General features: G+C 37.5%; 1 protein-coding gene across 20 annotated transcripts in view; it reads left to right on the top strand.

The window, feature by feature from the left end:
* Positions 1–27,321, top strand: part of ADGRL2 (adhesion G protein-coupled receptor L2) — a 388,201-nt gene that overhangs the window by 323,656 nt on the left and 37,224 nt on the right. For all 20 annotated transcript variants that reach the window (XM_083846278.1, XM_083846287.1, XM_083846290.1 and 17 more), the window contains 4 exons: positions 11,565–11,674; positions 17,335–18,135; positions 26,324–26,620; positions 27,167–27,270. In XM_083846278.1, coding sequence (XP_083702404.1) covers positions 11,565–11,674; positions 17,335–18,135; positions 26,324–26,620; positions 27,167–27,270 — 1,312 coding nt within the window. The remainder of the gene's footprint in view (positions 1–11,564; positions 11,675–17,334; positions 18,136–26,323; positions 26,621–27,166; positions 27,271–27,321) is intronic.

Below are 27,321 nucleotides of genomic sequence, written 5' to 3'. Positions count from 1 at the left end.
AACATTTTATAGGTCATGATGATCTGAGCCTATAAAACAAGTTACTGCAATGAAGTTAATGCAGTCTTAGGAGTGTTACATAGACTGAATACTCAGTATTTGGTATATTTTTAGCCTGCTATAGACACATCAATGGGGAGCAAAGGCTCTTATCACATAGCATTTTTCCATGTCAGACCTGCTATAATACAGTGGCAGTAAGGAATCTTTACTACAAATTCACTATTGAAAGTCTTATTTGTTCAGCTTTTCACTAAAACACAGTAGCCATAGCAGCCTCTGAATTTTGATTTCTTCCAGCACGCGAGCATACACGCAAACAGGTTCTGTAACATTTATAAAAGAAGTTAGGTAGCAGAGTAACTTCACTGAGCAAGCTGCTCTGACCAAAGTCATAGCGTTCGAACACCTTACAGGAAGAAGTCTTACTACCTAATGACACAGAGCTGTGTAATGTTTCGTATGGCAAGATACGTATTTTGTCATTGTATGTGCAAGGGCATCTATGTTTTCTTAGTAGTAATCTGGGCAGCTGTGATCTTTAGCCTTACTGTTTGTTGCTTCTCAGGTATCTTGCTCCTTGTGATACATATATATATATATATATATGAGAGGAAGGAACAATTTAAAAATGCTTCTAATACACGTATTTTTCTAGCACTCTAAAATTGCTGTTTCAACATAACTCAGATTTAGTGCTCCTTTTCCTATGACCGTTTAATACATGAATTTAGACTGAGTTATTTAAGTGTAACAATAACCAGTTCTGAACCCATAACCTTTCCATGTTAACTGAATTTCTTAAGAGCATTGAACTCAGCCCTACTATTACACTCGTGAAGCTGTAGGTGTTTTCTCATCTAGGATGTGGTAGCACTGATACTGCTTTCAGTACATTATTCTAGTGCCAGCATCACTGATGGGTATGAAAAACATCATTTACTTTGTATATTTAGTTTTCTTAGATAATTTTACTGCCTTTGTGGCTGAGATATTGCAAAAGAACACCTCCTGGAGTTGCATTTAAAACAGGAGCACTTTGGGTAATGTGCTGTAGACAGAACACATATGAGTTAGTGCTCAGCTATCATGAATGCCATCAGCAATGCCTTGTTGCTTTCTTATCAGCCACTTCCTGCTGTCAGCCCAGTGCTTATTTCAATAGAAAAGGATTTGCATCAAATGTAATACAGTATTATGTATGGCTAACATGGGGTTTTTAATTGTGCAGGCACATGAGACTCCTTCAGTGGTAGACAGTTTGATAAAAGGATTAGATTAGGAATATTTTTGACACAATTAAAGATTATCTGTGCATTGAAGGAGTCAAGCTAGTGAATTTTCTGATATGTTTCTTACAGAGGTGAATCTGCTTGACTTGTGTAGAAAAAAAAAAACACAACACAGAATCCACAGGATTTTTGGAGACGTAAAAGTGAGCAAACGAAAGCATCTCCCTAAACTTTATTGGGTTTAAAATTGGAAGTTTCAGGAATGGGAGACACACAACTCAAATAAGTAACTTAATCCCTTAACTTCAAATCACAAAGCAGAAAGTGGGATTGTGCTTCACAAGTTAGAGCAGAAGGATACTTGTGCAGGGGAAGTCCTATACCTAGAAGTCTTGCAAGCTTTCCAGATGATAATTAGATCCAGACATCACTGTGGGTAATGAATAACAGTGCTTTTGTGACAGGCATTCCTCTCAGAAGAAAAGAAAGTACTTGTGGAGAGGACTCTCAGACACATTTTAATAGAAAATGACACCACTGTTACAGAGTTGATTAAAGACACCTATCAAGGGACAGCACTTCTGGAAAAAATCAGCAGATGAAATAAGAAAAGTTGTAATTTTGTTAATAATTATCAGTTTAATATACATAACTTTCAAGCCATAAAATCTGCATTAAAAATTTTGAGGAAAAGGATCATACCAACTTGCTAGCAGATTACACTTTTATAAATCTTGTAAATTAACCAAGTTGTCCTTTGACCTCTGGCTCAGCATTTTGCTCTGCATTCTGTTGAGCCGTCACTCCCCAGCCCTGTGGAATTGGTAGAGATGCAGCGGTGGCACATGGCCTCTGCTGATGAAAATTATAACCCAAAAAGGGGATATTCCCCAAGGCAAGTTTACAAAAAACAATTTATTCTTTTTCACCCTGTAAAACTCATCTTACATGCAGGATCTCTTGCGTTATTACAAACTCTAATCCTCTGAGTGGGTAATTAACGGACCAGAAAAGCCATTTGTGGAAAGAAAGAGTCATAAGGGTGAAAAATATTTCTCTGCTGAATGATCTTTAAGGAGTAAATAATTACAAGAGTGAGAGGTTTGGGATGACCAATCTAAATCTGAACATAATTAGGATGAACACAGTTTGAAAATCGAAGCAGTTGGCATGTGCAACAATTCTCATATCAGAAGACTAATTAAATATTTAAAAGCCCAAACCCCCTCACTATTCACAGAAAAATAACCTGCCACAAAAGGGTCTGCAACTTTGCAGATAATTAGGAAGGGTTACAGGGGGAAAAAATCACCGATTGGCTCCAAGGTTCTGCAAGGTCACGTCTTATTATGGTGTATCTTTTATATGGTTTGATAACAACTTTCTTGCTAATTTAATCTAAATCGGGCATCCCATAGCGATATCCCATTTCCCTTGTTAAAAATGTGATTGTTTTTCTGTATGCAAACTGCAAGAGGTGAACATTTTTATAAATAATTGCTCCTAATTGATATAGGTCGTAATATTTTTTCATTATTCAAGGGAAATACATATGTTAAAGGTCAGTTAGGGTCCACCCCTACACACGCACCCCATCTTGAAACTGTTCCTCCTGCTCATTGTAGAGCGAAACCACAAGACCTTACAAGTTCATGCTACCTCAGTGGTAAATTTCATAATTAGTACATCTTACCTGGTAAAGCCAAGCTACAGCTGTGTTGGATATATATTTCTGCAGCCAGGGGAGCTGTGCTACACTCATGGGACCCACAGTGAGTCAAGCCTTTTTTGCATTGAACTGGCCTGGAGGTTCAGTGGAACTACAAACACAGGTGTAGAAAGTCTTCCAAATTTCAGAAGAATTTCAGTAACAAATCACCTCTATACATTGAAACACCTTATTTTAGTAATTAAAGCGGGTGATTTTTTTAAATGTATTTAAGATCTGTACAAATTAATGTGAAGGATAAAGCTACACGTTTTCAATATTGTAATTGTTCGAGTTGCTATTCATTTAATAAAGACTCAGAAGCTGTCTTAAGTGACAGAACTTTTAACTACATTATGAATATGCTGAATGCCAAGCCATGGATAAAAAAGATCTACAGTGCTGTGAGAATGGGTTTTAAAGGGTTTTTACTATTATCCTATGATCTCTGCCTGGGAGTCTGTTCTCCTGCAAGTGGTTGCAGTGTTTTGCCTAGGAGTTAGACACTGTGTTTGAGGATTTGCTCTTGGATTTGCTGTGGCTGTGCTCTAGTACGGTGCCTCAGAAGTAAACACCACTCCGTGAAGCTCTTTCATTGGTACCCAACCCTACGGTTCTGATCCGAAACCTGCTCGACCCACAAGATGTGATGCTGCACTCACGTTCGTTCAGTGTGAATAATCTGTGTAAATTGCTCAGATATTATGATACTGCACTACTAAAGTTTTCATTAGTAAATAAGCATTGCTTCAAGCTATTTATTTTGCCTAAATGGTGAAACATTTAATTGGGTCTTTTGAACTGATTACTTTTCAGCAGTGCAGATCTGCTTAGCTTAGTTTGTGTGCTAAGACATACACACTTAATCCCATACTGCATTTTTATTGCAAAGTATACATACATAAATAATCTGACAAGATTATGAATATGACTTTGTTTCCATTTCTTCTTCCTCAGACAAGGTTGCATTAGAAACATTTTTGCTAAAAAGTTGGTGTCCTCTGCTCTGTGCTGTTAGAAGGTTTTGGTTTTGCTTGCACGTGCACGTTCCTGGAAGAAATCACTCACCAGCAGATTATTCCATTTGCTTTGCACACCTAATTGTCATGTCTAATTTTCCTGTCTGTGTTTTGAAACCAGTTCCTCAGAGGCTCTGGTAGTTCTAATAGGCCTTTCACATACATGGTAGAAAGTAGCAGGGATAGAAAGATCAATTATAAAAGCAGTTCAAAAATTATCGAGAGATGGCAGAGTTACTTATTCCACTGGAATCTACATTTTCTTTTTTTTTTCTTTTTCCCCCTCCCTATTTGATCTGATGCTTCAGTTTCAGGTTAATGATAACTCCATAATAATAGCATTTACACAGATAAACAAAGTACTGGAACAAGAATGAACTGGAAAAAGTACTGCTGATGCGATAGCTTCAATGGGAGTAAGTGGAAAAGTCTGCCTTTTTAACAGTGACTGCTTTGAATTTAGCAAACATGAATACTAAAAAGCAAATGGGTCATAACTAAATGCATTAAAATTGTAAGAAGTTGAAAGCAAAAAACACTGTTGAATGACTTTGCCATACAGATCCGATATACATTCATTGACAGTGCATCGGATTTGGTAACCCGAAAAAAGGGCCTGTGGGACTTTCATATTTTATGTTGTGTTTTATTGTCTATTTTGAGTTTTCATCATGCCTATCCTTAAACTCCCAAAAGATTACATTGTAAAAAGAAAGCACAATTACATATTATTGTGTATTTATTGAGCAAACAAAAACAAAGCTCTGGTGCACCTTCTTGTACAATATTAATTATACACTATTTAGCTTCCTAATGTTATGTTTACTTAGTAATTGGGAAGATTCAAGAAATCATCAATATTTTATTTAAAAAGAAAATAGAAACAGTTTTCTCACCTTTTTATCCCCCAGATGCGTTTCATCTGAAGCCACCAGGGTTACTGCTGTAGTGATCATGTTGCCAAGTCCATATGAAATCCCGACACCGGGTTATGATTTTTTCAAAACAGTTTTTAGCATACCTTACTGCTTTCATGCTCACAGGAAGATTTCCAATATTGCAACACAAATCTTATGGACAAATTCTGCTTTCATACATGCTCATGCATCCCCCATTCTCTTCTTAGATTATGAAAACTACCACCACAGCCTGCTAGATCTGTTTTCACTTTGAGCTAAGTAAAAGTGGTGCTATTTTTCTTTAGCATGCTCATTCCTCCATAATAGTTTTAGGAATTCTAACTTGAAAATAACTTTTAGGAAATCTTATACATGCGTAAGCAAAAGTGGCAGTATGGCATACCGCATTTTTAAAAGGCAGCAGTAGGATTACATCCATCTTGGCTTGATACGAATGTGTGCATTCACTCTTGAGTATGTAGGGTTGTGCTGCTGCTGTGGTTGCTCTAGCAGTCTGGATAGTGCAGTGCTGGGGGACCAAGGCTGCTTCAAGTCAAGGCTTTATAGCAGGGCTAGCTTTTTAGCAGGTCTTTTTTTAAGGCTTTGGTTAGGTCCAATTTGTTAAGTGGTTAGGTTTCATTTTTGGTATGTAATAATATATTTCTTGTGAGGTGAATTTGAAACTCAGAATTTAAGTATGTTACTTTAAATAGTCTTATCTCCTGTTGCATGTGGGTGTGCGTGCATATATATCTAATGTATCTAACATAAAAACTCTATTCTCTGGTTATTTTATATGTAAGTTTTGTACATGCTTTCTAAGACCAAATTAATAAAACATAGCATTTAAGTAATATTTGACATCTTCATACATATGTACCTTTGAGTTTAATAACAGGAGTGGAGGTCTAGTGAATACGCATACACAAGCAGAAGCACATCGCACACGGCAGTTGTAGACCATTAGGAATACATATGTAAAGACAGCCATTTATTCTGGGCAAACAGGTTCAGGAATTTTTCCGTTTAAAATATGCTGTTGTTAAAAGTCAATACACGCAGCATAGTCATCCCACATTCCCATCTCTTTTTACTCAGACTGCAACTCACACAGGGTGAATAAGGAACAAGAAGACCATATGGAGTACGTGGTGCTACAACTCATAGTTTACGTGCGGCAAGTGGTGTTTGAGCAGGTTGCTGCAGGCGATATGCAGGAACATGTCATCATGCTAGCTTTTAAGTATTTAATCAATATGCTGAAAGAGAAATACTGTCAGATCTGGCTTAAAAGTTTCAAAACATACCAGAATAGTTTGTTTTAATGTATTAACAATTTTATCAAAATGAATTTTACTTATTAAATGTGGCTTTATACTATCATTTTTTAGCTTTTTAAAGTGAAATATACATGACTTTTCTGTGTTTTCCAGTTTACTTAAAGAAACACTGCATTCATAGAAAGCTGATGCATTAGGAGTACGCACAATTATATGGATAGTCTGTTTCTGGTATGAGCTTAACCCCGTACCCTTTTCAAAACAGCCCTAATGTTTCTTCTATGTTACTATCTTTGTCAAAGTTATGTATATAAAACCAAAAGCATTTGAAGGATAAATTATGATGCAGACCTTATTTTGTACGTCTTAACTTTGAAGAACTGCAGGAACCACTTGGAAAGTAGCTGCACGTATCTTTATGTGACATATGTTACCTACCCGTAAAGGTGACCTCTTCACTCAGTCAGGCAGTTTGACCCATCTCATGCTAAAGTGTCTCCAGAATCTGCTTTTCAGATTCCAGCATTTCAGATCTGGTCCAGTCATGATGCACTCTGTTTTTCGTTTTAATGCTGGAGTATTTGTTCAAGTCCATAGATTTTGCATTTTTAATCTTCCTTAGAACAGTGGTGAATAATGGCCCTTGGCAGGAGATAATGAAATTTTCTTAATTTATATTTTCAAGCAGAAGCTTCAATTGAAAATGGCATCCTATGGCCTGGAGACATAGCTCTAGTGCAAGTTTCAGGGGAGCTGTAATAATAATGCAGTGCCAGTGGTGACGGGGAATGATAGGACAGTGAAGAAGTAATTTAAGAAAGAAAAGAGAATGTACCAAAGCTTTATTGTAGCATATCTAATGATCTGCTGAAGATTCCCAATAGCTTTTGGAGCATGACAGGAGAAACTAATGTTATCTTGCCAAAACAGAAGCCTCTGCTTAATCAGCAGAACAAGATTATTGATTAAAACACCTCACACAATAGATTGCACATGGAATCTCATCTCCATACATTGCACATGGTAAAGTGCAATAATGAGCATAAGATAATAAAAAAGGAGCAAAAGCAATTTGTTGGGAATTGTACAAGTCAAGATTAGAGCTGAAATGCAAACAAATTATTGTGGAAGGTACAGCTGTCCTTAAAGATGAGCACAGAAGGAGATGGGTACAGCAGGGACATGGCTACATAGTGAGTGGAAGATGCTTGCTAACAGCACTGCTGGAGCTGCTTTCCTTCCCTTTTTTCTGTATTCATCTGAAATGTGAAAGGGCCATTCCTCATTTGCACAGTCTTCTTCCTGAGGTGAAAGGAGTTCAGACATTGTACTGTAACTGTTAATTAAACACTCCATTTGATTTTTAGATTACTCTGATGCATCTGCATTATGAAAATGTAACCTTTCTTCATTCATACTAAAATACTGAAGAAATGAGTGTTAGAGTACACAATTACTCCTTGCATTCATGAGAACAATGATACTTCCTACATTTCCCTTTGCAAAACTCTTGCTGGTAGCACAGGAACCTGAATTATCATTCTTTCAGTGCTACAGTTAGTCTTCTCCTAACTAGGGTTTCAAATTTAATTCATGTATTACCTTTTCTAAATCAGTTGTTACCAAGTTCTTTGCAGATCTGCTTTATTTCCTTGTAAATGACAAAGTCATAGTATCATAAATCTTTGTGAATGTCATGAATGTCTCAAGTGTGAAGATATTTCAGTGTGAGATAATATGAATTTTAAGATTGTACATAAAAACCTGTGGATTTGCATAGTTCAAAATAAACTGGTGAAGTATGCAGTTAACTAGATTACAGAACACTTAAATGATACTTTAAACCTACAGAACACTTAAACACTAGATTGCAAACACTTAAACACTAACGTGTTTGTGATTTGACTTTTAAATTCCAAGAAACAACTGGTTCGTACCATGCCTTCAGATGGAACAATTATAAAAGAGTTTGGACAGATGGACTGAAGTAACAGTATGTTGTGTAGAAAAAATAACATTGGTTAAAATGCATGAGGGACTTCAAGTTAGTTAGCAGGGTTTTTTGTTGTTGTTATTTTTTTTTTCTGATGATGTCCAGGCCTACTTTTCAAATCTGTAGGAATTTTACTTTTATTATATTCTTGTTTTGGAGAATCCAATGTTCAGAAAGGGCTTACCCATTCAAAAAGGAATGGAAAATGGGACATGAGATTATGTTGCAAAGATTGTAACTGTAATATGGGCATAGTGTTTCTAAATGTAAAGATTTCTCAAAATTATGAACCTCTGCTAGAGCAGTGATGAGGTAGCTTTGATACTCTGTAGTCATGTAGCTGGCATAATTCAGTTTCTTGCTGTAAAGAATATCAGCTGAGACCTTTAGCAGTTAGTAGAATGGCCTTTGTAGGCAGCAGCAAAACTGTAGGCCAATAACCAATACAGAAGTTAGTACATTAGGTTCTACAGGGGAAAAACCTACAACGCTGAAGACGGAAGACTTCCACTTATCCAGAGAACAAATGACGGTACTGTAAATTCCGAGTGGCTTGTCTCTTAACTACCTCTACAAAGCCCACATCTTCTTTGTCTCTTCTCCAAAAGCCATGACGTGGGATTGACAGCTGCTGTAGATACTGCTGGGGTTTTTTGAAGATTTCACTGGAATTGGAATATGACCATTAACTAGGTAACAAAGAGTTACCTGAATGTGGATTTTTTACATATGAATGTCTTAATCAAGCTGCTTTAATTTGAAGTCTTAGAAGCATGTGAAAATCAGAACCTTATATGAAAATTACTTAGGTTTTGTAAAATGCAACCAGCAGCGTATTCTTAAATGCAGATCAGTGATTTGAATGTGAAAAACTACAACTTAAAGCACAAATCCTATTCATTTGGGTATCCAAGTAATTGCCCTCGCTGGGTGGGGGGATGCTTTGTAGCACTGCTGTGTACTGCAGTACCAGGCAGGCTCATTGTGTTTTGGAACTAGCATCTCCTTCGTTTTGACCAAAGGTGAGGAAGAGGTGACCATATGGAGAGTAAGAAAAATTTTAGCTGTAGAAATAGTCAAAAGTGTTTACAAAGTCTATGACTTCCTGAAATTATCACTCAGTGCCTGAAGTTTGACAGTGGCGCTCATTGTGGAAGGACAAAATAGTGCATTGTTTTAATTATTATTATTATATAGCCTTTTGGTACAAGCTAGCATGAACTGCAGCTTCCTGACTGATGACAGAGTAATAATTCTTTCACCTGGGGAAAATGAAAGAGAAGGAAACAAGAGTCCATCTTTTTTTATAAGATTTACAAATACTAATAAAACTTTTTTTTTTTCCACAGCTAAAAATAACCTTCATCAGTTTCATTCTCAAGCAATTCCTCCCAATATGTATCCATTTTATTTTGCAACAAATCAATATTTCTCTCTTAATTGCTGCTCATTCAAGTGTAAAATGAAATTTTCATACAGCTCAAAGCTGTGGAAACCATTATACTGAGTGATGCACTACACAGAGTATTTCTGTAGGAATGGTTTTGGCTTCAGCGTAAGGTTTTCACTAACAAAACAGAAAAATTTAAAGAAATAATTACAAATTCTTAACATGTAAGGTTTTTATGCTGGTTAGTCTGACCTGAGTTATAAAAAAACTTGCACAGGGAACAAAGAGGCCTGTGAAGTTTAGGACCGTGCTTCCTTCTCCTACTTCTACAGCCTCCTCTTACACCATGCACATGAGATCAGTGTAGTGGCTTTCTCTGCAAGCTGGTTGCACGTGTCATCACTTCCATGTGGCTCTGAAAACTATCATACTTGTTCCAGTCTCTCAAATACACTTCACGAGCTGTTGCCTTGAGTAACACCGGCACCCTGAGTCACGCAGAACCTGTGTGAGGGCTGCACGAGGATCTGGCCTATGTTGGCCGCAAGTCATGGCCACAAGGTGAACTCCTCACCGTCTGTCTGGTTGTGTGTGTATACAGAAATCATGGGCTACTTCCACTCATGTTTGCAATTATAAGCCTTACGAGACAAAAAAGTAGTTTTTAGAAAAAGAGACAGAAAAATGAAGAGATAAATTCAGAAGAGTCGTTGTTCCTGAGTTTACTCAGCAAGAGGCTCAGTATGTCCTGACCAGTTTTGTACAACCTTGATTAGAACATAAATGGGAAAGTGATTCATATCTGAGTTCTTCAAATGGGCTTGTTCTACCTTTCATGAGGTAGCATGAATTATTCTTATACCTGCTGGCAAAGTAGAGCTGTGGAAAGCTGTTGATACAAGATAGACTGTTTTAGCTTGGGATACAGTATTCAGGGAGTGTGGGAAGTGGTAGGGCAATAGAGAAGTTGATGTACAGCTGGAGTCAAAGGCTAGACCATTACTTAAGTTCAGATGTCTGTTATGCAGTTTGCTGACAAACAAAAGTAACCCCTGAGAAGATCAGCCAAGCTCTTTTTCTTTTAGTCACCAAACTCCCTGACCTTCTGTTCTTTCCATCTACTTCCTTCTGTTTTTTTCTGTACTATATTTTGACCATCTCTTCAGAGTTAGGTGATAGTTTTTCCATTTTAAGTTCCAATCTATTAATTCTTTTGTTTCTTTCTTTCTTCTGGAAGTCTCTCATCATTATTTAAAAACAAACAAACAAACAAACACCCTTTAAATAACATTAAATTCAGTAGATCCTTGTGGTTAGAGGCATTGTAATAAAGTTCTTTGTATCAAAATGCATTGGCTTCCATTGTTCAACAAATCATTTATATTCCGGTATTTAGTCTCCTCTAAAATACATTTTAATTAATTTTCTTGCAGTTCTTCTTTTTAACTGTTTTTCTTATTTCCTCAGACGGTCATTCTTTACATCTTGCTGTAACCTAACAGAGGAAGCATAGAGTCCACCAATTACTCCTAAAATAATTAAAATGGAAATGCTAATGCTCTTTGTCTGCAGTAACTCTTCCAACCAAAATCATAAGTTCCTTGAATCACAACAAAAATCTCTCTGAGACGTAAAACCATTCATCAGTATGTATACCTGTGAAGACTGAAGGAATTGCTCATTTGTGCAATTGTATATTATTCAAATTTACACATTTTTTCATTTTGTATCATTGCATTTTGCGTTGATTTTATTGAATAGTGGTGTCAAGTCAGCATATATTTGGGATAGCTATCTCTACCAGTGGGAATGAGTGACATTTGAGATAACATCGATCCCCAAATTTGAGTGTAAATCCAGGTCTGAAATATTGTCTTGAAGCCTTATTTATGGACTCAGACTGATCTAGTATTAATTAACTTTGTTGTCTTATGGATTGGATTGCCCAAGTGTGAAGAGAGTTAGAACCGCATATAGCACTTAAGTGTGAACTTGCAAATTAAATGTAATTTTAAATTAATTAGCTTTCTTTTCCCATTACAGGTGCAACAACCGAACACAGTGTATAGTAGTTACTGGGTCAGATGTGTTTCCTGATCCTTGTCCTGGAACATACAAGTATCTAGAAGTTCAGTATGAATGTGTTCCTTACAGTAAGTATAATCATTTTATTCTTGTTCACTTCCTCTGGCCCTCACAATTAAAGCTGGAGTGCTGTTACATGGAAAAGAAGCATATGTTTATGGCCCACAGACCCATTATGCATGCAGAGCACTTGCAGACTAGGGCCTCCAATTAGCTTTGCGAAGTGTGGAAGGAAGCCATGGTGTGATGCTGGCCAAGTGTCTGTCTGTGTTCTTAAGTGTTTGGCTTTTAAGGCTACTGTTTTTCCAGAAAACAAACTCGAATTAGCTATTCAATAGGCCAGATAGAAATTTGTACTTTTGCCCAATACCAGTTGCTGACAAATTGGCTTGGCTCACAGACTTCTAAAGAAGGAATTGACTTCAATTTTAATCATTATCTATTTGAAAGGCTACCTGCTGTTATGGTGACTTTGGGTGCACAACAAAACCCAGCACTGACACTCCTGGGCAAATGCCCTGGTCAGGAGACATTATAAGAAGACTTTGTGCTTCAGGGGTGCATTTGTAAGTGAACACAGAGTCAGAGTGAATAATTCATCAATAAGTTACTGAAACTTGTTTCTTAAAAACAGTGGGAAAAGGAGTGAGAAAGAACTGTTCGTTTTTAGTGTAAAGCGAAAATGTGAACTGTGCCTTGAAATCAGCTGTCAAAAAGGAACTTTTTTTTACTGAAAATAAAGTAAATACTGAAAACATATTGAGATCAAAAAATTAGAAGTTATGGCTATTTCAGCAGTTTTGTACAGTATTCTTTCTAATGCCAGAATTCACAAGTTTTAGACATACTTATTTCCTTGCAATAATTAATGTTTTTTTTTCACTGATGTATGCATGTTTTAAAAGTTCTGCAGATTCAACACTTTTAACTGGTTTTGCTTTCTTGTAAGGTCATTCTTTGCAGTGACTTCTCCCTCGTCCTGTAACTCCACAGAGAAATAGCTGTACTTGCAATGGAATTTGAGCAGTGCACTGATCATTCCCTTAAGTTATTATTAAGCGTGAATTTCTTGATCTGCAGTAATCCTTAACCAAAGTCACATTTTCTGTTGGTACAGGAAACAGGCCAAGTCTGAGACGCAAAAACACTGTGGTGACAGTATACATCTAAAAAGGAAGGAAATGAGTTCTGGCATAAGCAAAGCTATGTCAAAACTGTCCATTCTATTTACTGCACAACTTTAAAATTTAGACTTCTTAAACCAAAATACTACTCTGTACTGCTTCACCACGTTGAACATTCACTATTGTTAAAGGCCAAACACAGATCATCTGTTTTTTCTTCATTTCTGCTGTCATTGTGATATGGATGCTTGCTGATTTTTTTTTTCTGTACCATTTGTAGGATTGGAAGCCTACTGCATACAGTGATCCCTAGTACCATTCCTACTGTGTGTAGTATCGGTGGCTTGTTATACCTGTTCTTCTTGTGCCACTTTTAAGGAGTGATGTCTTACCCCAATCTAACCAAAATTTTGTTCCACAAAGATCACTTTTACTGTAGCTCACTTTTTATTCCCAAATTCTCAGAAAGAGGGCAGTGCAACTGATTCCAAACCATGGGGTCAGTCAAATGACAAGAGGTTACGTTTCCAGTTCCAGTAGGCTAGTTCATAGAGAAAAGGTATAATGCAAATAATGTTCAAACATAATTTTTTATGCTGTTTTAGGAAGAGAAGTGTGGATATATTCAACTGATTGGGTATTGCTGTCTACAGGAATCTTTTCTTTTCCAGTTTTCAGAAGTATAGTGTCACAGCGCGGCCTATCCTGTACTCTAACATGTAGTAATTCTACTTTTAAAATGCTTATTTTTGTTTATTGTGAATTTCATTGGCCCACCCCTTCCTTGAATTATATAATTCTGTGTCTATCGTAACTCAGGATTCTGGATACTTCTTGTCTTTCAAAGTCTTAAGTTTTGGAGTTTGTTAACTGCAGCATGTACGGTGATGACACTGCCTAATTCCAGAATTGTAAGAGGAATCATCTGTTGTTACCAGCATCAAAAGGATTGCCAGTTATTAAAATAAGTTTCGAAGTTTGATTTCAAGCTACATTGTGCTGCAGTAGCCATTTTGATTGTTGACCATTTTTTTCCCCTGTCCCACAAAGCCTATCCTGTTATTTTTGCAAATCTCTTGAGGCCCAATCAACGCCAGTTATCAAGTCTAATTTTTTTCCCTCTTACATGTTCCATTGCTCCACTTCTAAACATATGGAATGACTAAAATCATTAGGTTTGCAAAGAGCAGCTATCCCAGCAAAAGAGACTTGTTAAGAAGATGGGATAGGCTTTCGTGGGTCTAGTAAGGGGGATGTTTAGTTATCACAGCATTTCTAACCAAAGTTCAGTTATGCTTTTTACTTTTTCTGAACTTCATCTTCAGTTACTGCAAGACTGCAAAATGTGCTATGTTGATGTCTTTCAGCCCATGAGAGATTACAGCTTGCAATCATACCAACTTTTGTGGTTAAAGTTGAGAGCTCTTACACATTGGTGTTGGTGTAACCCTTGTACAAAATGCAATTTATGAGCTCCTCTTAGGTCTTGCTGGCCTCTAGAAATATGATCATGCTTTGCTGATCATGCGTATTGATTGAGCTTCCTCTGGGCTCTCATTGCTCTCATAAGAACGTACTTAATGAAAAGCTTCCTTTTTTGCATCTCATAGTGTAGACCTGTTACTGATGTTTTTCTAATCCTCTTTAGCTGAAAAAAATCTATTGAAATACTCAGTTGGATCTCCAACAAAACTAAAATTCTAGACAAATTTGATAGGCATTGCTTTGTCCTAAAATAAGAGTGTTATTGATTAAATTACAAAGAAATTGAGAGTACCATACTTGACATTTCTCTCAATTATGCTGCACAATGTGTGTTGACACTTTGACTGAATAACAGAAGTCGGCCCTTTTATTAAGAAGTACATCAAAAGTACCATTTTGTACATCTGTGCATTTTTATTTTAAGCCTTTTTTGGACTCAGGAATTCAATAGAAAACATTTTAAAGTGTTTTATTCTCTCTCTGTCTATATTGATTGGACTTTGCAGCATTTGTTTATTTCAATAAGCCCATCTGTCCCTGAAAAATGTACAGCTGTACACCAATGCACTTGGAGAAGACATGCCAGTAATGATTTTAGTTATCCCTAGATTTTTCCCTCACTCTTATTGCTAATTCTAAGTAGGTACAATATCAATATTGTTCTTTGGTGAGGCATACGCTCATGCATGAAAGTTCACAAACAGAACCATATGAAAGTCATTAACACTGAATGTGAAACTCAGGAACTCACCTAAGAATGCATCTTCTCTTTACTCAAGAATTACAAAATGCAGCAAAACAAGTTTGTTACCTAAATATGCACAAATGAACAAAGGCTAGAAAAACTACTGCTCATTTTGACAATATTAGCCCCCTTCCACTCTGCTTGTAAAGCTTTGGAATTGTTCCGTAAAGAAACACTACATCAGCTCAGTCAATACCATTCTCCCAAAATAATCATGTGTAATTTTGTTAAATGAAACTGAAAATACAAAACTTTCTATGGAATATAGAAATACATTTTTCAGGATAATACTGGAATACTGAAAATGTTATAGCTGTGCAAATAGTTTTGATACACTTCCTTGGTGCCAGCAGTTACTGTCACACAGATTGGTACATCTGTCATTTTCCAGGTCATTTTATGAAAGTAAGGGAACATACTTCAAAGGCTACTGAGTATATGAAATAGATTTTATTGCAAATAATTACTGGAGAGCTATTTACTATCTGGACTTCAGCTCTAAGTCTTCCATAATATGTTCCTTAAAACTTCCTTGGGGGAAAATTTCTATAGTAATGTAACTTTGTTAATCAGGTTTGATTTATATTTTCCGTGTATGGTGGTGGAATGGAAATTTGTTTCAAACACTTAGTATGACTGTCCTTGCATACTAGCTTGCTGTTTCGGGCTTAATCGATGATGCTGGAGAATATCTGAATGAGCTAAATGTTAATCTTTTCTTCTCCTCTTGCTTACTGTGCTTTTGCTTCCTTTTTCTAGATGTTTTTGCTTATTCCTTCTAGTCTGATTTTGCAGTTATAGACAAAGAAGTGTCAAAAGTTCTCAAGATTGCATTCAGGAAAACAAACAAAATAAAGCCTAAGGAGAGCTAAAGGATACAAGCTGCTTTCTTTACGAGAAAGAAAAGCTGGGGGAAAGATGGGAGGGAAGTTTAATAAACACACATACATACCTATATAATTCATATGCTGTGTTTTGGATTTATAATTATCTAATTAATATAATATGTATATGTGCCCTAGCACATATATGATATATTAATGTGTCACTTTTAAAAATCAACTTGATAGCATTATGCTTTGAGTTTGAGAAGAAGATTATGTCTAGCATGCATTAGTAAAGTCATTCATTATTTATTCAGGTTCACTAAGTGAAACAACATGCCAACATATCTGTATTGCCTCCTTAATCTACTAAAATGATTGATCCATGTTCACTTATGTAACCGTAGAATCTCTCTCCTGCTAGGTTTTCCTGTTGTCTGTTTCTCTTTATCCAATATAGTGCAGTTCTTATTCTCCCTATATTTAGCGTCTGTTACTAATTTAATCTTTAGATTAATAGTCAATTTATGTTAATCTTCTTTCTTTTTTCCTTGCACTTTTTTATTTTTCTTCCGATGCTTAAAATAGAAGTGGAGCAAAAAGGTAAATAACGTATACAGTCCAAACCCCAGCTCCTTGTTATGTGCCTTATGGATGTTAACCTCTTCCCTTCCCCTTCCCACAACACTCTTATATTATGATAATCAGCAGGATCTCATAAGTACACCTCATAAAGAAGTCGACTGTTTGCAATAAAGTGACTTGGCTGCTTAAAGTAGGTGGCGGGGTATAGTGTCTGAAATACTTGGGCTGGAGGGAAGACTCCCTTGCTTTTTTCTCTCCCTTTCTCTTTGTCTTTCTTTCCCTCTCTTTCTCTCACCCTTGGGTAAATTCTTGTTAATAAAGTGTCATCTTGCCTGGCTTCCAGAACCCTCTCCATAGCATGCCATGGTTACAGGGTTTCCTGGTCTGTTTCATTCATTGCTTTGGTTGTGTTTTGTTTTCTCTGCTCCTAATTGCTTTCTCTATATACCTGATGATTTGTTTCGTTCCTTTATTTTAATCGAGGCACCTCCTTTTTCAGCCTCACCACTTCTTAAAGTTCTAAACAAGTCGATGTGATTTTTTTGGACTGAAATGACCTAGCGCACTGCTGCACACCAGTTAAAAGCTCTGGAGCGTTAATGCGTACTCACTAAAAGTCTAAGATGAAAATGCAAGAGTAGCTCTACATTTTCAGCTGTCTGTGTATGCCATTGAGCCTTGGTCTGTACTAGTGAAAGCAGTTCCCATCCACTTTCCATACTGGTACAGCAAGAACATGGTAACTTTAAGAAAAGTGGATGATAAAGGGTGATAATTGCATCAATTATAACATAAGGTATAATCTAGTGCCAATTAAATTGATTTTTTTTCTTCCTGACACAGTCATTATGATTTACCTACTTTTTTCTTTTTTTCTTTTTTCTTTTCTTTTTTTTCTTTTTTTGGGGGGATTATGAGACAGTTTTAATCTGACATAATTCTTGTCTTCTCTCTGTGACTGTTAGTTTTTGTTTGCCCGGGGACGTTGAAAGCAATTGTGGACTCACCGTACTTATATGAAGCTGAACAAAAAGCAGGTGCTTGGTGCAAAGATCCTCTCCAGGCTGCAGATAAAATATACTTCATGCCATGGACCCCATATCGCACCGATACTTTGATAGAATACGCTTCCTTAGAGGACTTCCAAAACGGACGCCAGCAAACAACGTATAAACTCCCAAATCGAGTGGACGGTACTGGATTTGTAGTATATGATGGCGCTGTCTTTTTTAACAAGGAAAGAACTAGGAACATAGTAAAATTTGACTTGAGGACTAGAATTAAGAGTGGAGAGGCCATAATCAATTATGCTAATTACCATGACACCTCTCCATACCGATGGGGAGGAAAAACTGACATTGACTTGGCAGTTGATGAGAATGGCTTATGGGTAATTTATGCTACGGAGCAAAACAATGGGATGATAGTAATTAGCCAGCTGAACCCCTACACCCTGCGCTTTGAAGCAACCTGGGAAACGACATACGACAAGCGGGCAGCATCCAATGCCTTTATGATATGCGGTGTCCTGTATGTAGTGCGGTCAGTGTATCAAGACAATGAGAGCGAGACAGGCAAGAATGCCATTGATTACATCTACAACACCAGGTTGAGTAGAGGAGAGCACGTGGATGTTCCTTTCCCCAACCAGTACCAGTACATCGCTGCAGTGGATTACAACCCCAGAGACAACCAGCTCTATGTGTGGAATAACAACTTCATTCTGCGATATTCTTTGGAATTTGGCCCACCTGATCCTGCCCAAGGTAACAGTTTGACTTTTCTTATTTTTCATCTCTCTGTACTTCCATTCAAATAACTATTTCAGATCTCTTTGGTCTAAAATATATCTTTGAGCAGAAAGGTAAGGAGGGTTTGTGTCTCTGCCCAGCTGAGCAGTACAGTGTTACATTGGTACAAGGCAAATTTACAGAACTTGTGAAGAGAGATAGAATTACTTCATTTGGTTTCATTTGGCTTGTATTTTCCTGTAATTTGTTTTATGCAAGTGTTTAGCTTTTCTGTGCTTGAGAATGAGTTGGAGAATGGCTTATTTACTTTATATCATTAGTCAGTTTGACTTTCTGCAGCTAAAGTAAGTTTGAGTTCATTCACACTGAGCCAGAAGCCTGTTCCCGTTGGTTCTGTGTTACCTGACTTCTGAATTGATTAAAGCACACATGCAGACCTCTTAACTTCTTGGCGCCAGCAGTTGAGAGTGATGTGTGCTGGGAGGTCCCGGAGGAGACATACAGGGTTAATGTGCAATACCAAGCATAAATATTTTTCTGCAGACCTATTTTCACAGTTTCTAATGCTGGATTAGACAAGATTATCCAACATCCTTTTAGCAGATTTCTCAGCAAGTCCATTAAAACTGCAGTTCAGCTCACATGAAGTTAGAATAGCTATCTAAAAGGAAAGACACTAACTGCCCAAAAAGGGAAGTAAAAAAGAGCTCTCTAGGTCCCAGCTATCCCAAAGAATGACATGAACAGGCACAGCCACATATTGACACCTGTGGGGGACAGTATCAAGAGAAATGCTCTCTGGCAGAAGAATATACATGCATCAAAGAACAGGTTGTTGGTAAGCTGCTTTAGCAATTAAGTTTGATACTTCGCTTCTGTCATCCAATTGGCATACGTGCTTAGCAGCCATTTTTTCTGCTTCAAAAAAATAGTAAGAACGGTTTCTCCCCATGGAAAGTAGCTGTTCAGCGTTGTCTCAGCTGATGCATGCACAGCAGGATGAACCACGTAGTGGTGCACTTCTCCAGCAAAGACAGGCTGAGAGTGTTGGGGTTGTTCGGTCTAGAAAAGAGAAGGTTCTGGGAAGACCTCATTGCAGCCTTGCAGTACCTAAAGGGGGCCTATAGGAAAGATGTGGAGGGACTTTGTGAAGGAGTGAGTGTAGTGATAGGACAAGGGGTGATGTTTTCAAGTATTCAGTGATAGGGTAGGTTTCAATTAGATATAGGGAAGAAATTCTTCACTCAGAGCGTGGTGAGGCACTGGAACAGGTTGCCCAGAGAAGCTGTGGATGCCCCATCCCTGGAGGTGTTCAAGGCCAGGCTGGATGGGGCTTTGGGCCACCTGGTCTAGTGGGAGATGTCTAGTGGTCTAGTGGGAGATGTCCATTGCAGGGCGGTGGAATTAGATGGTCTTTAAGGTCCCTTCCAACCCAAACCATTCTTCAGTTCGATGATTCTCTATCAGCATACATATAACTTTTCCTAAATAAAAAAGTACGTAAGGTGCAGCACCACGAGGCAGTTTAGAATTACCATACTAGCAATCTCCAGAGCGCCATGACGATGTTACCAGTCTGTCTCCTGCAGACCTCCCTGGCTGTGTGATGCCGGTCTCAGCCTGTTCCAGTGTTTGGGGGCTGATCTCCAGCCTAAGGGCAGCTGTTCTGACTGGCTCTGCACTCTGTATGTGAAGTGCGGCCATTCCTCAGGGAGGCTTTGCAGCTGCTCTTAGCAGAGACATGCCCACCTAGGTAATTAGAAAAAAATTATAGCTTTCATTTTCATACATTCTCAGGCATGTCACTTTTCATTCAGTTTAACTGAGATGAAGATACAGTTTAAGTTCTCCAACGCTTTAAAAGTAAGAGCAGAAAATGGAGGTGCAGGCTTTACATAGCTTTTGCAGTTCAGACATCTGCCATGAATGTGGCAAAAGCTAATCTTTAAATCATTGCATTAAGGGAAAAAGCATTTAGGAAGAGCAGGGAGAGACAAAAAGGCTGACATTTGTGTTAGTACCACCAAACATCTCCAGTGAGACATTTCATAATGTTTTTATTATGAGAGTCTCTAAGATCTTAACTTACAGTACACATCTCAGCCACATCCCATCTAATATCAGAAAGAGTTTTGGGTATCCAGCAGCACCCCTTCATGTTCCTGGGTTTCCATGTGAAGAAGCTGGCATGCAAGGCAGAGGGAGAAGGATGGTACTGCAACCGGACCTAGACAAGAAGGGGTCTAGGGCACGCTACAGGGTGCTTGCCTCTCATCTAAGCATTTTACCCATTCACCCATGAAGATACAAAAGGAATATTTTGAGTGGTTCGTGAGTTTTTGTTTTAAATGCATTAAGACATCAGTAAATACATTTTGATTGTGACCTTTTTTAAATATTGAAACCATATGAAGACATTAGGTTTATTTGAATATGTATTACATTGATTCACAAAAGTTGTTTTTTCCCTATATAGAGCCAATAACCACTATTTAAATTTTGTATGGATGTGTATATGGCAGATCTAAGAATATGTTTCAGTTCATTTCCTCTTTTGCCTTTAGTTAAAGACTACTAAATTAAAGGAAAAATTAGTGTGATTGTCCTTGAGAAGTACTGCTATAAAACCAAGAAGACATTCCAGACTGTTTATAACTCGGTATTTTATTTGTACTATATTCTCAGTTCTTCATTTTTTCAGCATAAAACCTACATAAATTGAAGACCAGTCTGTCTATTGTTACACAGTCAAAGGACCTACATGTGTAATACACATTTCAGGTTTTTATCTTCTGTGGAATTAGATCAGATTTTCAGCACATTTGACAAAGAGCATTTTTATGTTTCTTTTTTTTCTTTACTTTTTCTGTGTTTCAGATCTCTTAATCATCTACTGAAAGACATAGGTGTTAGGATAAGATTCTTTAAGTCACCTAATAGGAGAACCTTTTTGTGTTGTTTTTTTTTTTACAATGGTACTTTAATGTAAGGTATTTAATGGTGTCATAAGGTCAGTGCCTCAAAATTGGAAGTCGTGGCCTTTTCTGTTCTAGTGGTTAACTTGGGGCCACTGTAGAAAAGTCAGCAATCTGTGTTCCTTCTGTTGCCGTGGGAGCAATAATGATGTATAGACACCGAGTGATTCATTTTTTCTTCCATCTATCTGTCTTGGCTATCAGTTCTTGTCTGCACCTTAACTTCCTACTATCAAGGGCTTCAGAAACAACAATCTTCTTCTTCCATAAAAGACAAATTTGTCACATTTGAGTCACACTTCTGAACTCAAAGGTTTGTGTTTGCTCCCAGAGCCAAAATTGTGGACTCATTTGTGACCTCAAGCATGCCTTTTTTCTTTCAGTTGTTTCTTCCATTTTTAAATCTGCCTATTGAAACCACAGAAATACCGCTATAATTAACCTAATGTTGACCTGGCTTTTGCTGCAAACCTACGCCATTTCTTCCTCCTCCAACTGTGTATGTTATGTGCTTCCCATATTCTTATTTTCCTAATCCTCGGGAAAACTCTTCAGATTTCTAAAACCAAGGCTGCTGCAGCCATGCTACCACGACCACGTTTACCCTGGAAATTGGGTCTGCTGCCCTTAGAGCTCTCCCCTTAACCTCAGTCTTTATGTGTTGTTATTTCTTCTCTCTCCTTATGGGAATTATAGTACATAGATGTAGAAATGGCTTTCAGAGCTAGATCTGACAAGTACCGCTCAGATATAACACAAGATCACATTTTTGAAGGTTAAGTGTAAAAATTATATTTAAAAGTCAACCTTAATTCAGAAATAATTCAGAAATATATCAGGTCCTGCAAAAAGCAACTACGAAAAATGCAGAACAAAGCAAAGTTTTTGTATTCTTGGTAAATTTAGTGTATATATCCCTGTACATTATTTCTAAAGAGGCATCCAAGGATCAAACAAATCCTAGCTGGAATAAGAATTTTTAAAGGAATTTTAAGTTAAAAGATCAGGAAGAATGAAGGGAATGTTCCCCCTAAAAAGTGAATGAGTATTACATTGTAAGGTTTCCTTGGTAACAAAAAGAAGATAAATCCTTTTGTTCTGTTGTAGTGCGTTAGGGAGAGATTTCATCTACACTCATCCCAATTTACGCTAACTGTGCGAACTGTTCAAACTGGAGCTGTCTCCCCTTTTGTACCATGATACCCATCATTAACTTTTATTGGATCACTGCAGGAAAATACGGATGTTGTGAGTGTGGACAGAACAGAAACTCAGAGAGTACTATCACCAAGGGCTTGAAATAATAGGAAGCTAGTGCAAATAAATCTTTATAACACCAAGAATCTATGACGAAGTCATGCAGCAAATTGTTAAGTAAATTAGATCTTTGCTATTATAGTGAATCTGCTACACTACAGGTTGATTAAAGAGTGGCTGTACAAATGAAGACAACATAATGGGGACCAGATAGCACATTTCTTGATCATAGGTATTTCTCTAATTTTGTAATATATTTATTATTTTCAAGGTGTAAATTTATAAATGCCTGTGTAAACATTTCACTTTCAACTAAATGGGATTTGGCAGGGTCAATAGAATTCTGGCCAGCATAATAGCTGGAACCTATAAGTAATTAGGTAAGTCTTAGTGACTTCCCTGGTATTCACTGAAGCATAAAAACAGGCACATAGCGGTAATAAGCAGAAAGCAGGGAAATCTGGATTTGCACAGGTTTCTGATCCTGTTGCTTTACACAGCAGCTCAGCGTATGACACCTTTTGAAAATGAGGTGAGGATCTAGGTTTTCAAAAGTCCAAATACATTGAAATATCTGGTCAATAATAGCATATGTTTAAATGAAAAATCCATACAGCCAATTTCTGAAATTATCTGGGTCCCAGAGATGAAAGTGGAACCACTGGTATTTTCAGAAACGATGCATTGTCTAAGCATTTCAATTCATTTTTAAATGTAGAGGGGTATTTATATTGTGTGTTTGTTTGTTTGTTTGTTTTGATGTATTTAATGTCTACTTAGAATAGAAACCCATTGGCGAAGAATGTTAGATTGAAGAAAATAGAAAATAGGTGCTGTCTTTAAATCCATTCTTCACTGTCAGTTGTGGAAACAAAGTTACTATTCCCCTGCTGTCCTAAGCAATTGTGTTATGTTTTTTATAGACATCACACTGTTAAACAGGTGTTAAGTTTTACTCCAGTGGTGTCTTCATTTTTAGAAACCACTAGTATTTCTAACTGTTTAAATCAGCTGTTAGGAACTGCATGAAACAAACGTAAATTAATTACTCTCAATTTGAGTCTTTGCATTTGCTTCCTATTGCTATTGTCATATTTTTTTAATCTTACGAAGACTGTCTTCAGCTAGCAATGAGACACACCTATTTAAAAAGAAAAAAAAAAGGAAGGAAGAAGGCAGAAGAGGTTGTGTTTTTCTCCTCAGCATGTCAAGCCTTGTCAAAAAATCTTAAGTGGAATCTCACATTGCAGAAGTAGCTTTCTTGGTGGTGGACCAAAAATTAAAAATAAAAATTGTCAGCCTTATAAGGGCTTACCCCAGCTGCCTGTAATGATAGGTTAATAACCCCTACATGTGGTTTGTTCTCCTTTTTAGTTGTGTCATATTAATCATCACTACCATTGTCTTGTATCTGTAAGCACTCTGCAAGTGCCTGGGAGCCTGCAGATGCCATCACCCTGGGCTTTCAGATTGCGACACTTCAGGCGGTAGCAGCTATCATGTGTCTTCTTGCAGCTCAGGACAATGACCTTGCAGATTAAGTTCCCCAACAGGTCATTAAAAACAAAATGATCCACCTTCTGAAGGCTGGATATATTCCTAAAGTGATGTGCTCCTATTTTCAACCTTCCCAGTCACAGGCTTCCAGCACTGCCTGAAGTTTCTTGGTACATTCTTAAATATACCGACTTCTCCAGTTTTGTATTTAAATCAGAAAATCTCTTAGAAATGATCTGTATCTTTTTCAATTTTGTGAGAGAGGTGGTTTGAAGTCTTTTTCTCAAAATGGGAGATTACAAGTATATTTCAAAAGTATGCATTACTACTAAGATATGCAGGTCATTTTTGAATCATAGACTATATGCATGGGGATTGATTTCAATGGATAGCATTAGAATTGTTCTACCTAATGTTGCGTAAAGACAGCAGAATATTTTAGCTGAGGGTGCAGTACAAAATATGTTCTGAAAACTGTGACCACACTACTGAACTTCAGAGAGTTGTTTTGAATTCTTATAGTGATATTTTGCTCCTGAGACAAAGCTATCCTAAACGTTACAGGTTTGAGCAGTAATTGCAATAATGCTAATACACATTTCAGTGATTAAATATGTACTAATTAGCACAATGTGTTAGGGGATGGATAGTAATAATCGGTTGTCCCTTGCATCATTCTTTGTCCCTAGCAGCTCCCCGTTCCCCGGGACCTGATTCAGCTGGCGTTGCCTGACGCTGCTGCAAGTGATTGCAAATGCTTTTGACGAATGTTAATTGGGAAAGCAGTAGAAGGCTGGATGCATTGTAATCAAACGAAAATTACAGCAGTTTCACAAGATGTCAGGCAAGCACTGGCAGAACAGATCCAGAGATTTCAGTAGGTTTCATAGTAGCTGGCTGCGCCACAAATTCAGCACAATTACACAGACTGTCTTCAAACAGCCAAGAATCAGATTGAACAGAAGACAGCCTCTGAAGAAGTTTCTCATTTATGAGCAAAAAAGGGATAAAAAAACCCACATCTTTTTATACAGTCTTTAAAAATAGATTCTGATGTTCAAAGCTTCACTCTAAATTCATAGAAAAATAAAAAGATGAATTCATATTTGAGACTCCTAAAATATTATAGATGAAATATAATTGAAAGAGGATTTTGAAATAATAATTGTTATCTTCCAATCAAGAGAAAGTTAATCCTTTTCAAAACAAAAACTTAAAAAATCATCTGCTGAAAGAAAGCTAGGCAGCACTTTCGGTTTTGGTGGTGATTTTATTTAGAGACCGTGAGAAGACATGCATTGTCCAGTGCCTTGGAGTTCAAGGGCCTAGCAGCAACAAAACCCAACAACAACAAAAAAGCCACTGTATCCAGTGAAGTTAATCCTAAAATTAGTTTTATTTATTTCTATATTGGTTAGGAAATAAAATATACTCAAACTGAGCATATTTAGTCTCAGCACAAGGACTTGTGTTTTTATGTGCCTGTAAAGCACTGTGAGCACTAACGAAAGATTTGGAAATAATTAATGGTAACTGCCTCAGTTACATTACCCGCATAGTTTCAGCTGTTGCTCAATGTATATTTGAAGGTGATGAACAGAAATTGTGGACTGCTATCTTCACAAGTATTGACTAGTGCTATCTCTCCAAAGCCTCACAAAAAATGCAGCAGGCCCGGCTGCGCCTCCCCAGCCCCAGCAGTTCCTTTCTCATGGGGGTCGGTGAAGTGAACCACTGTGAGTCTCGGTCAGAAACGATTTGGCCTAAACCAATCCTGGTGTTGCACAAGAGATTGCACTAGGTGCTTGCCACTGGCCTGAGTGAGTCATGTCTTCATATCTGCTTTATCAAGAAAGGTTGTTAAAGCCCGCAATGTTCAAACACCAGACCACCACCTCCCTGCTATGCATTTCTGCTGCTTGGAGCTAATCAGGCATGCTGCAGCTCACTCGAGCAGAATGGCTGCTGGGTAGGAAGATATTATCGGAATTATTTTCCTGGAAGGTGTGGCGTGGGTGACTTGAAGTTTTGGGGTCTATTTTTTTTTTAAATGGTCCAGTTATTTACAGCCCACTATTGCTAAAGCTGAACTGTATTGTTTATGGCACACTGATTCACACGGTTCTGTCCATTGAGTTCTTCCTTCTCCAGAAGTGATTAAGTAATCATTAATTGCTCTGAGCATATTTGTTATGTACTGATAACTTGGTAGGACTGCCTTTCAGCTTTAAGAAATGTAACTACCAATTGTTATTATAGAAGAGATTGTTTAGAGAATGTTCTGAAACTTCATACTGGTATGAGCTGGGAGGAAAAAAAATCTTAAGCACCCAGAATAATATTAAGAAAAGTGCAGTATTAAGGTAAAGAAAAGGAGACACCAGAGAATCCATTAACATGACGTAAATAACATTAAAGGACTTTTAAAATCTGAACTCATTCACTTCTTTATTACTCTGATTTTCTCTGTGCAGTGCCTACTACAGCAGTGACAATAACTTCTTCAGCAGAGCTGTACAAAACCACAGTGTCAACCACTAGCACTACATCTCAGAAAGGCCCCATAAGCACAACATTAGCTGGAGGAACAAAGGAAGGAAGCAGAGGACCCAAGCCACCACCACCCATTTCCACAACCAAAATTCCTCCTGTGACAAGTTTCTTCCCGTTGCCAGAGAGATTCTGTGAACCGACTGAGGCCAGGGGGATTAGCTGGCCCCAGACACAAAGAGGAATGATGGTTGAACGCCCTTGCCCCAAAGGAACACGAGGTATTGCCTTTAAAAATATGTCTTGATTTCAAGCAGACATTTCAAAAGCACTGTGCCACTCTCTGATGACGATTTTTTTTTTAAATCTCAAGCTGTCTGTCATGATTTTTTCATGTTACTTGGAGAATGCAGTATCTACAGGCAATGGTCAAGTTCTAATCTACAAACGGCATTTGAGCGTAGATGCAAAATTACCTTGCACATATGCTTTGAGAATCCAGGTCAAATTTTAGGTCTTTGCTTGAGGACTGTTGTGAAATATGCTTACAGATGCCTTTCTCATTATGAGCTCCCCTCTGGATGAGCTCCAGGAAAAATCAAGGGCTTTTTGTTTGTTTGCAGAAAACGTCTGGTACTTTTCACTGACTTTTTTTATTGCTGTTTATCATCTACATTATTTCCTTACGTTTTTGTCAATTATTGTCAACTACTTACATTAGCGGCATTCAGAATTTAACATTGCTTAGGAGTACATTGTAGCTGATTTCCTGAATGCATGCAGAAAAATGGTTTCAATTTCACTGTAGTTTTCCACATCTGTTGTAGGAACTGCCTCATATCTTTGTGTGGTTTTAACGGGAACGTGGAACCCCAAAGGCCCCGATCTTAGCAACTGCACTTCACACTGGGTAAATCAGCTGGCTCAGAAGGTTGGTTGAAACCTTTTAATCTGATGTACACTGGTGACTAAGGATAAAACT

The sequence above is a fragment of the Anser anser genome (genome assembly GCF_964211835.1).
Source record: "Anser anser genome assembly, chromosome: 8".
Taxonomy (NCBI): domain Eukaryota; kingdom Metazoa; phylum Chordata; class Aves; order Anseriformes; family Anatidae; genus Anser; species Anser anser.
Note: the sequence above shows the minus strand (reverse complement) of the source record. Positions and strands in the feature narration are given on the sequence as shown.